This window comes from Haliotis rufescens, unplaced genomic scaffold, assembly GCF_023055435.1.
Source record: "Haliotis rufescens isolate VD_foot unplaced genomic scaffold, xgHalRufe1.0.p SCAF_3, whole genome shotgun sequence".
NCBI lineage: Eukaryota > Metazoa > Mollusca > Gastropoda > Lepetellida > Haliotidae > Haliotis > Haliotis rufescens.
The window spans coordinates 55,155,360-55,166,919 of record NW_025964001.1 but is presented as its reverse complement, the minus strand read 5'-3'; the positions used below and the strand labels follow the sequence as shown (position 1 = coordinate 55,166,919).

Below are 11,560 nucleotides of genomic sequence, written 5' to 3'. Positions count from 1 at the left end.
CCCATTAGTCGCCTTTTACACAAGCATGGGTTGCTGAAGACCTATTCAATCCCAGATCTTCACGGGTCTACCCAGTGATATAAGACAAGTATCTGAGTGAGTGAGTGAGTATGGTTTTACGCCGCTTTTAGCAATATTCCAGCAATATCACGGCGGGGGACACCAGAAATGGGCTTCACACATTGTACCCATGTCGGGATTCGAACCCGGGTCTTTGGCGTGACGAGCGAATGCCCTAACCTCTAGGCTACCCGACCGCCCCGACAAGTATCTGAGGATGATCTATAGCCATGTATACATGTGCAGACATGTACGTACATGAAGAACAAGTAGTATTTGTACAATTACTGTAACACCCAGTATCTTGAATCACTACCCACAAAGAGCTCATCAGTCAGTATGCATGTGCACACTTGACTACTCCAATTTAAGAGGGATTGCTCATTATCTACACTAAAATACATGATCATGTATATTCTCAGGAACTATAAAATAAATGGAGTTGAAGCTTCCCCGTTTGAAACAGTTAGTGAGTGAGTGAGTGAATATGGTTTTACGCCGCTTTTAGCAATATTACATCAATATCACGGCAGGGGACACCAGATATGGGCTTCACACATTGTACCCATGTCAGGAATCGAACCCGGGTCTTCGGTGTGACAAGCAAACGCTTTAACCACTAGACTACCTGACCGCCCCCCGTTTGAAAGAAAGAACTCAGAATTGTATATGATTTGATAAAGTACGTCCCAACAAAAAACGGCTTGCAATCTCTTGTTGATACCATCAGAAATTATGTACATTTGACATGACTATCATTTTGTTCATGACCTTGTGATATAAAACTCATAACGTGTCACAGTAGCACGATGCACCAAACGTTTGGTGAATCAATACTTCATCCAACAAGTGAAAACCTATCCAAGCTGTTCGTGGGACAACACAAAAACAGTCCAGACATAGCCAAGTCTTTCATCAAGTTCTATCCATCCTCTGAAGCTATTGCAGTGATGCATGTTGGTACTAGCCTATGTCTAGTTTGTCTCATGTTATCCTGAGGGGGTGTCCACATTCATCATCACTAACCAGACCACGTTTCGGGTCAAGTTACACATCAGGTATTGTTTCAACCCTTTACAGAGCAAAGAAGAACATAGAACTTACTGTATGATGTTTTATTTACAAAAGAATAATGTTACATCAAAAGAGACAAAATAGTGTGGATGAGCTGAATGTGAAATCTGAAAATTTATCCTTTTTACAACTTCTCCATTGGAGTTCTTTCCAACAAGGCATTTATACATTTGATGCGCCTCATTTCTTAGGATGTTAACATTATTATCAAACTTACACATGATTGTTACTGCTGTGGTGAAATAATGAGATAAAAGGAACACATTGAAAGGTTCGGCAAACTTGATTCCGCAGAAACAAAGCAAGCTTACAACATTTGCAAAACAGACATACAACGCCCTTTCAAAATGTTCACTTGTATTTTAGTCGAGTCCTCACATGAACATTTCCCCAGAGACTGATAAAAAACAGTTCCATAAATGTTCACTTTCCTGACGCCAAAGGATTTCGGAGCACAAGAATAACAGAATCTCCTCTTAAGAACATCTTTGAAATATATCTGTCCTTATTCACTGGCTTTGACTTCTTCTTGCCTTTGCCTGTTTTGGGAACTTCTGTCCACATCTCCTTCACATTTTCCAAGACCATGTTGCAATGCCTGAACAGGAAGAACATAGGACATGCATATGACATAGGTAAAAGAATGATTCATGGAGACAGGAAACTTCCTATTGATCAGTGATAACTTCCATCTTCAATAATTCAGGATTTATTTTCTACACTATGTTAGTATTGTTACTCGAACTGTGGATACACACATCTTCCTGAGGCAAGAGAGTTAACTGGCTATAAAAGTCCAGTTTCCACCCTTGCCGAACTAAGCTGGTATTATGGAGTTACATTTTGGCTGGACTAACGAGTCTATGCATAGTCCAATCAAAATCGCGCACCGAAATTGAAATCTGGTTCATAAACTGTCGTGCAGATTTCGGTTGATTGCAGGATTTGCAAAGCATGTGTACCACCAACCCATTGTCAGCAGATATTTTCCAAATCTTTTCATGTTTCTAATCAAGGTGCACACGTGATTTGATGCATTTCGCAATGTAAGACCCTTTTTATCACTATACAGATCTTGATTATCGATCAGATCGTCCTGACTGGGCGCCACCATTTTGTGTGAAGCAAACGCAAGTGATACGAGAGGTGATTGGTCCATAGGAGAGGCATAGAAGGGACATAACTGGTAATAGCCACTGATGGCGCTACGATCGAGCCCAGTAATTCCAGCCTAGTTCGGCAAGGGTAGAAACAGTTAACTCTCTTGCCTCGGGAAGATGGGATACACACAACCGCTATGCAGTGTAATATTGATGACAGTGATTCTGCTTGACACAAACAGTACTAGGACGTTTCCATGACTTTATCAACTGTTGAAGGACTTTCTTCTATTGCAAAACTAAATTAGAAAAAAATATTTTGGATTTTTTTTTGTGACAGTCAAAGCCCTAGAAAATGAAACAATCTGGAACAATGGATGTTTGTCTTATTAAATGAGTATGTGGATAACAGATGGAAGTCAAATGGGGTGGATGACCACAAGGCTATGGCATATGTTGCCTGAGAAATATTGAAATGTAAGTAATTTGAGCACTCATTGGCCAGAGCCCTCACTAGTTTCCATCTCGCGGGAACCAGGCCATTCGTTAAAAATAGCTACTCTGCAGAACCATTTAACCATCCATAGGTATTATAAATGGAGGTACCCATTAAATATAGTTGTGTTTCAGGTATTAAACCTAAATATCATTACCATTGCTGGAAACAGTCGTCAAGAAACACATATAACATTCAGATAGATCTGGGGATATTTCCACATATATAGTCGGTGCTGAACAATGATGAAGGTATAAATTTATTGTAACCTTCAAATTCGAAGAAAACTTTTTCTAACATCAGTTCTAAACAAGCCATCTTAAACATTATTAACATGATGAAAAGGTATCAAATGAAACAAGGACCTTACCAACTGAACCATACCTGGTGGTCAATGTTACACGAAACAAGTGTTTTGTTTTTGTCTGGCTTTACAGGATCACATGGGTATCCTTCCATTATTTTACCAATGACCACAGATGAACACGATTGTGTAGCCTATGGTTTGTTTAGCAGGTGCCAATAGGTTGAAATAAGTGACATTCATATTTCATGCGATATAACAACATTCAGAACTCACAATTGGCCGATAGTGTATTAACAAAGGGAATTACCTGTCAAATGCCTTAACTCGGGCAAGCAGTTTCTTGTTGTTCCGACAATTGATGAGAACTTGTGTGTTGTTTTTTACGGACTGTGTCAAAACTGACAGAGGTCCTGTGTTGAATTCTTCCTGTTCTCTTGCAGACAGCTCTTCTGGTGTCATTTCACTCTTCGGTTTCTGCATAAGTGCCCTATATAAAAAAAACCCCGCAAAAACAAATTTGTATATGTATCATGTGCGCGTAAACTAATACATATGTCACAATCAGACACGGTACATTATCAAAACGTTTTCACGACGTCGTAATGATATATGTTTACAGTGTGATCGAAAACAGGACATACATTGAAAACCACAAACAAAGGATAGAAGTGTAATTTTTCGAACATGGAATGCCATTATTACATTTTTTAAATAACAAAGGCACAATTTCCGAGGTATCTTACTTTAACACAAAGAAGCACAGATATATTTTTGACGGATTTTCAAAACATAAACAAAAACATTTGATCGCCGGTAACACAAACGAACACATGAGCGGTTATAGGCGATATCCGACATAAATAATAAAAAATCACTTCTGGACACAAATGCAATAATGTCTTGGAACATATTTTAACGAATAAACTATACTTACGACATCTTGATACAGTTCGATTACACCGATTGTCTCTAAAATTTCCTATTCACCGCCAAACGCTTCCAATACGTTTATGAACTGCGCATGCGTGATGACCTTGATGAAGTAAATGGACTCCAACATCGAAGAGTTCCAAGAAGTGCCCGTTGCTCTCCAATCACAACACGCCACCAAATCCTGAAATAGGCGTGTTTGTCAAGTCTACTTGCGGCAACAAGGATAGTTTAGGATTCAAAGGCTTATCGGGTAGATATTAATTAATATATCTTGCGTCATACACTGAAAGTGAGTCAATCTTATTTATGCCTATGTGTTCTGCTCATTTCGGGCATAATTTTAGTCTGCTCACAAAAAACATTCTCACAAATCAACTAGATCTAGATCAACTACTGCACCAGTAAGACGCTATTAAAGATCTAGACTATCTATAGTGTTATATGTAATTCAACTTAAATGAATATCTAAGAATTAGAGTGGTGTATCGAAGTATTATTAGATCGTAGACCATGCCTGTTTCATGTTAATTGTTGGCTAAATAATTTCGCTATTACCAACGATCAGTGCACATGATATTTGATGATTGTATATTAAGCTATATGACAGATTTTACTCCATTTTAGGGATCATTCAGAATGAAGGTGGGATATCTGTACCAGCTGGTAGCTCTAGCCTGTCTATGGCTTGCTGTGGCAGCAGACGGAAAGACGGAGAAGAAGGAAGGCAAGAAATTACAGATCGGAGTGAAAAAGCGGGTCGATCCAGACAAGTGTACAATTAAGTCCAGGAAAGGAGACACTTTGAAGATGCACTATACTGTAAGAGGAATCAAATTGTCTATATGTACCTCAGTAGTTCCCAATTAAAGCAGTGGGCCAAGAATATCTCAGTTGCCGCAATTCAATGTGCAGAGTTGCATGCCAGAAACCTATGATCGTTGGTTTAATTCCCAATTTTGCCTTGATTATGTTTCTAGGTTTGTCAGTACCATACCCATGTTCCCAAGTTTCACCAAACTGGAAAACGTCTTAAAACCAGCATCACTTTGGGCTCTCATCATGCTCATATCAAGCTGACTCGCCATAATATACCTGAAATACTGTTCAAATCACTGCTAAACCAAATTCACTCACTCACTCAATAACAGCTATCCACACAGATCACCATTGCTTTTGCTCCGTCAATGCCATCTCAATATAAAAGGCCACATTTGTTGCATTGAGCAGGAATTATTTTTGCAGTATTCCTTTCATGTAATTGGCTGCTCATCTTCTTGCTTATGCATTTATGTGCCAACATGCATCAATTTTAGTACCGTATTCGACATAATAAGCGCCCACAGCGAGATTTGCTAATATATTGGCTAGTGAACAATCCCAAATAGCACCCCTTCCTTTCCCTATTCGTGTATAATACGCACTTTTGTGTTATATGCACCCTTTATTATTGGCAATTAAATTCTGGAAAAATATATCTGTTGTACATAAACATTTCAGGCTGTCAGCATAAACCACGAAATTATCTTTCAACTCTGTTTTTTTTCTTCACCAAAATAATATTCTAATAAGAGCCCCCTATGTATAATTTTGAGAGCACCCTGGGCGCTTATTACGTCGAATTTACGGTATTTCCACATAAAGCAATGCTTGTACTTTTGGTTTGTTTCTTGTTATATGTCACAGTTCACAATATTCCAACAATATGGCGGCATACAAATAACTGAGTCAGGGCCAAGTGAACGCAATACTTGTAAATAATACAAGTAATTTTGCAATCTTGAAATTGAGTGGGCTTCTGATAGCTAAAGTTGGCTTGCCTTGTTTTTGTTTGTATATTCCATCTTAACAGGGTTTCACTGTATTTTATATTTCAGGGCAAGCTAGAAGATGGTTCAGAGTTCGACAGCAGTTTGTCACGAAACGAGCCATTTACTTTTACACTAGGGGCAGGTCAGGTCATAAAAGGCTGGGATCAGGGACTACTAGGGTATGTAGGGGCCCCTCTCAGAACATGTAAAACATTTGGTTAATCAAACTGATGAAACACACCATAATGTGTAACATACAATAGTTGGGGGGCTGGGGGGGGGGGGGGGGGGGGGGGGGCATTTCTATTTTTAGGTTTAAAAATTCTACCAACTGGGGCCAAAAGCTGCAAGATACAACTGCAGAAATCATGAATATTTAACTAATAATTGTGAATTTATTGTCTATGCAGACCTCTAAGTCTTGAACAGAGAACAAAGCCTTCTAAGAAGTAAATATGTAAAGCTACAAAACCACCTGTACATTAACAGTAGTATTGGCACTTATTCTTTCTACTGACTGACAAATGAAATAAATATTCAGCAACTAATTTAAAGAAAATATACATTATTATTATTAAGCCAAATCTGTGATACCATCAAATCAAAAAGTGTGTCCAAGCAGAAATAATTATTTCCAATGGTGATTTTTGTTTTCAGTTACGAAACTAAACAATGAAAAATGACTGTAGATGTAAACAAATGTTGTATTGCAGAATGTGTGAAGGTGAGAAGAGGAAGCTGGTGATCCCGAGTGATATGGGTTACGGTGATAGAGGTGCACCTCCAAAGATTCCAGGTGAGTGTGAAATCACACGTTAAGGCTAAAAAAAATAATAGTCTTGGTTCTCAGGCACTGCCTACATCTTCATAAAGTTTCGTTTTTGTTTTCATTTTCAATTTTCTTTGTGCATAGTGTTTAAGTATAAGGATTTTTATATTTTTTTTGAAATGGAAATGTGTTTAAGTATAGGATTTTTATATTTTTTAAAATGGAAATAAAAAAAAAACGTGGGGCAGACTTTATGGTGATGCGAGTGGTGCCTGAGAAACAAGACTATTATTTTTTTTTAGCCTAAGATATGGATTATCATTAACATCTTAATCAATCTATCTGTATACATTCCTTAAGCCATAAGATTGAAAGGAAACTGCAGCTTATTGTGACAAGTATATAGACACATAAATGTACCGCAGGCCATACGGACTCATTGCAACTATGGAATTATTGGCCCAACACAAGATCTACCTGCCACTGGCTACCTGCAGGTGCTTATTTCAAACACTGATCGTGGGTTCAAATCCCAGATTCACACTGATTGTGTTTTTCTAGTGTTTAAACATCGAAGACCTGTTTCACTTTAGGCACGCCTCCAACATTATGCTGACACACACTGTGATAAAACTGAGATTCTTATCTCAGGGCTTGAACCCATCTCACTCACTTAGACAAGTGGTGATCTATGATCCTTGGTTCAGATCCTAGTTTTGCTCTGATTTGCTTGTGGGTTATGCCAAAGTTATAAACATCTGGGACCTGCCTCGCTTTTTGATTTCCTCCAACATCAAGCTTACATGCCGTGATATGGCTGAAATACTGTACAAAATAGTGTTAAACCCAAATCACTCGCTCACTTTGCACACAGGTTTCTCTCAGGTTTTTTTCTTTGTCACAATTACCTCCCTTTGCAGAGTTGTGTCCCTTTGGCTTTAGTAATATTATGCCAGCTAAGATTTCCCAACCATAAATTCATTGGTTTGTCAGCACCACACCCAGGCCCCTGGGTTCCCCCAAATTAGTAATTGACCAAGACTCAAATCTGATTAAGTCAATGCCTTTGATATCACAAATGTTCTGTTCAAAATTGCATTGAATGTTGACACTCTTGTCCTTTCATATTCAAGTATTGAAAAGAATAAAGTCAAATTGTCATTCATATGAGCACATCTCATAACTTAGTAAGGATAAGAATTGCTTGCTTGATAACGGTGTTAGAACCTACACCGAAACGTCACTCTTAATTGTAATAAAGAAGTTGTTTATCCATAAATTCTTATCCTTACTTAGTACTCCAACTCCAACTTAGTACATAACTTTCATAATTATTTGTAAAGGATATCCATCTTTTTGTACATCAAGCTTTTCCCATGAGAAAAATTTTCTTAAAGTCTCTTTAATATATCGTCCTTTACTTAAAAAATAATAGTCTTGGTTCTCAGGCACAGTCTGCATCATCTTAAAGTTCGCTGAACGTTTCATTTTTATTTCCATTTTTAAGCCCCCCCCCCCCCCCCCCCAAAAATATCCTTAAATATTCCAAGTCCAATGGTTGTCAAATACTGTATTCCAGTATTATACTCATCAAGGAATACATTTATGTAGGGAGGCCCTTTCCCAGGTTGATTGTACACAACTGTTTATTTGGTTACACAACTGTTTATTTGGTTACATACTAGTTTGAACAAAAAAAACAAAAAACGCCTGCCTGCATTATATTTTCAAAAGCCCTTGCCTGAAAACTAATTCTTTTATCTTCTTAAGCCTTACTTACATGTTATCATTCACTTTGGGTATTGATAGTATTCTGTGGGCATGTAATACATTTTAATTACTCTGAGGTGCAGTCCATTGGGTATTTTTAAACCATTAGTAGACCCTTTTATAAGTAATTCTGTTTGGAATGCTGTTTCCATGGTTTCAGGAGACTTCTCACTCACAAGTTGCATCTGTTCACGTGCTGCCCCAAATGTGTCACATGTTACATAATCTTACAACAGTGATGCATGTCTAAAGTTACAAGCGAGACAGCACTTTTGTGCATTATTGACTGCAGTAGAGTTCATGTATACATGATGCCTGCATTTAATCAGTAAATTCAGAACTATAAAAACATACAGGTATGCATTCTGAAAAGACAACTTGATAATTTGCAGTATTGTTAAAATTGGTTACACCATGTCTTTGACAATGTTGTGCATATTGGTATGTAATAGTCTAAAAATTCAGGGTTATATGGTAAATATAGAATACTAAACGAGCTCCCATGTAATACCAATTTTATGAAACGAGTGAATAGTTGTGGTATCTGACGAGCGAAAGCGAGTCAGATACCACAACTATTCACGAGTTTCATAAAATTGGTTTTCCACGGGAGCGAGTTTAGTATTTTATTTATTACTTGCAATTTATAACGTTCTTTGAATTATACTGTTGAGTACGAATAGGCTGACACCTACATGATCCACGACATGAGTTTAACAGAATAATACTTCAAACACGTCAAAAGTTGAAACGTATGAATTTCATACCATACAACGGGTCTACCTTTAGAATTCACAAAGTTATCGTAGGGCTAAGACTTTCGCATCTCACATACTTTAACTTAGACCAACGACTGTCGTTGCGCTACAATACAATCGCCTTGTGGAACGGGCCTTGCACCTCAAAGTTTTCAATAACGTCACAATACCCGATGACGTAATTTGTGGAATTTTGATGCAAGATCCATCGGCGAAACAATGCCATGTGACGTCAGCCTAGCAACAAGGTTGCTGAGGTCATCGAGTGTGCATAAGCTCCTCTCAGTGATCTATCAACTCCACACGCAATGTCGTTGAATAAGCCAAGGGATGTTGAGAGCTTTCAATATTTGTTCGTGAAACGTGTTCCGAGAGTACATAAGCACGCGTTTTGGTATTACACAATGTGTAATAAAGCTGTATGTTTATTAAACGGGTGATCTCTTCACGGGCAAGTAATAATGGTGTTTTATGATAACACACAGCTTATTCAGAGCTCTGATGTCTGACTAAAATGTGCACCCTATCTATTTCCAGGAGGCGCCACGCTTGTCTTTGAGGTGGATCTGATCAAGATTGACAGGAAGGAAGAATTGTAATCAAGTTGGCAATGACGGTTCCTGCATTTAATATGTCTCAAATGGATCATTTTTATTACTTGACCAAAAATAGATTTATTCCACAGATAAATGTCCAATATTTCATTATGTTTACACGTGGGTTTATCATGTTTATGGATGACAATTCTTGAATGAACTCTCGGAATTAAGATGCGGCACTGTTAAATACACCATGACTATGCAATGGGTGACAGTGGGCAGAACTACTTCAAGGGTTACATATGATGTAGCGGTCCTGCATATTGGCGTAATTTTCATCTAAGAGTCATATTTGATGCAACGTGTGACTAGCATTTTATTACTCAAGGGCAAGGCTTAAACATTTTGCTTAAGGTGTATTTTAATATGACTATTTTGTAGACTCAAAAAAAAATGTGACCTTTGTGACCTATTTTTTATAGACATGGTGAAACCCTTTTGTTTGTATGTGTCATAAAAGACAGAACTTTGTACTTTTGGAAAGATGATTAACTGTTGTCCTAAAACCCATGACTTTTACAGAATACTGGTTCATAATAATCATGTTTGATGTATACCCCCAGATCTTCACATGAAATTGATGTATGAATGATTAAGTCCTAATTGTGCCAACTCTTATCCAACCTAAGTATGTTGCATGTACAAAGAATGTCTGTTTTCACCATTCAATACATACATGGATGTCACTGTGTTCAGTTAACATGGAAGCAGAGCTACAGTATTGTTTGTGAAATATTTCTACACAAATGCATACATGTTTAAATACTTGAATGGTAACTTGAAAGGACTATATACACGTTCTACCTGGAACCAGAATTTTCTACTTTCATTTTATGATCAAGTGTTCATGAATGTTTGTGTTCTGTTGTATGAAAAAGTAAGTAAAAAATGTGTGTAAAATGTTATTTTTTTGTTTTATTCAAGGAGGGGGGCTTAAGTCCATGTTGCCGTGTGTAGGGAAACCTGAAGGGTGGCAAGACCTTGGATGGGTGTTGTGGGTTTGTTGGAATCAGTCAATTAGATATTGGCGACATCTGTATTGGCGAGATGGATTCCGAAGATATCAGCAGCTGGCGCTCCTTGCTGGCCTTGAAAAGAATATTTCCTGCTCAGTGTTTGGAAATTGGAGCGGCCCAGTGGTAAAAGTGTTAGCTCATCACACCCAAAGACCTGGGTTCAATTCTCCACAGGGGTACAATGTGCGAAGCCCACTTCTGGTGTCGGGGGCACAGGTGGCCCAGTCGTCTAAGGCGCCCCGATTCGCTGTGCAGAGTTGCGTCCCTTGGGCACGCCAGAAACCTATTGTTGTGGGTTCGAATCCTGGTTCGCCCCGATTATATTTCTAGGTTTGTCAGCACCATACCCGTGCTTGTGGGTTTCACCAAAGTGGTAAACGTCTGAGACCTGCATCACTTCGGGCTTTCCTCCCACATTAAGCGGACACGCCGTGATATGACTGGAATACTGTTAAAAGCAGCGTTAAATCCAACTCACTCACTCACTTCTGGTGTCCCCAGTGAAATTGCTGGAATATTGCTTAAAGCGGTCTACAATCTCACTGTCTTTGGGTTGGCCTGGCTTGAGACAAACACAAGTTGCTATAATGGGTAATTCCTACACAAGTTAGTGGATGTTGTAAATGCTGTGGCCTGTATATCCTGCAGGCAAACCAGTGAAAGCATAAGCATCATGATACTCAATCAGCAAAGTCCCACAGCCGGACAACCTGATCCTAACTTATAACAAGGTTAGGTTACTTGGGACCAGACCCGTGAAGATCCAGGGTAGAATAGGTCTTCAGCAACCCATGCCTTCCGTATAAGGCAACTATGCTTGTCATTAGAGGCGACTAATGGGATCGGATGGTCAGGCTCGCTGACTAGGTT

The 11,560-nt window shown here is 38.6% G+C and overlaps 2 protein-coding genes across 5 annotated transcripts; one reads left to right on the top strand and one right to left on the bottom strand.

Annotated features, from left to right (window-relative positions):
• Window positions 1-1,160: 1,160 nt before the first annotated feature.
• Window positions 1,161-4,102, bottom strand: LOC124148748 (small nuclear ribonucleoprotein Sm D2). The gene is made up of 3 exons (XM_046520016.1): window positions 3,972-4,102; window positions 3,345-3,524; window positions 1,161-1,732 (listed from the first exon to the last, which is right to left on the bottom strand). The coding sequence occupies exons 1-3, from the start codon at window positions 3,974-3,976 to the stop codon at window positions 1,558-1,560; spliced, it is 360 nt and encodes a 119-aa protein (XP_046375972.1). The 5' UTR covers window positions 3,977-4,102; the 3' UTR covers window positions 1,161-1,557.
• On the top strand, window positions 4,073-10,574 carry LOC124148747 (peptidyl-prolyl cis-trans isomerase FKBP2-like). 4 transcript variants are annotated; one of them, XM_046520013.2, is made up of 5 exons: window positions 4,073-4,220; window positions 4,606-4,789; window positions 5,845-5,957; window positions 6,492-6,574; window positions 9,613-10,574. In XM_046520013.2, exons 2-5 carry the CDS (start codon window positions 4,607-4,609, stop codon window positions 9,672-9,674), a joined length of 441 nt encoding a protein of 146 aa, XP_046375969.1. In that variant the 5' UTR covers window positions 4,073-4,220; window position 4,606; the 3' UTR covers window positions 9,675-10,574. The 4 variants fall into 4 exon arrangements, with proteins under 4 accessions (XP_046375969.1, XP_046375970.1, XP_048259049.1 ...); XM_046520014.2 differs by having other exon boundaries at window positions 4,082-4,220; window positions 4,595-4,789; XM_048403092.1 differs by having other exon boundaries at window positions 4,112-4,259; window positions 4,595-4,789.
• Window positions 10,575-11,560: the final 986 nt, after the last annotated feature.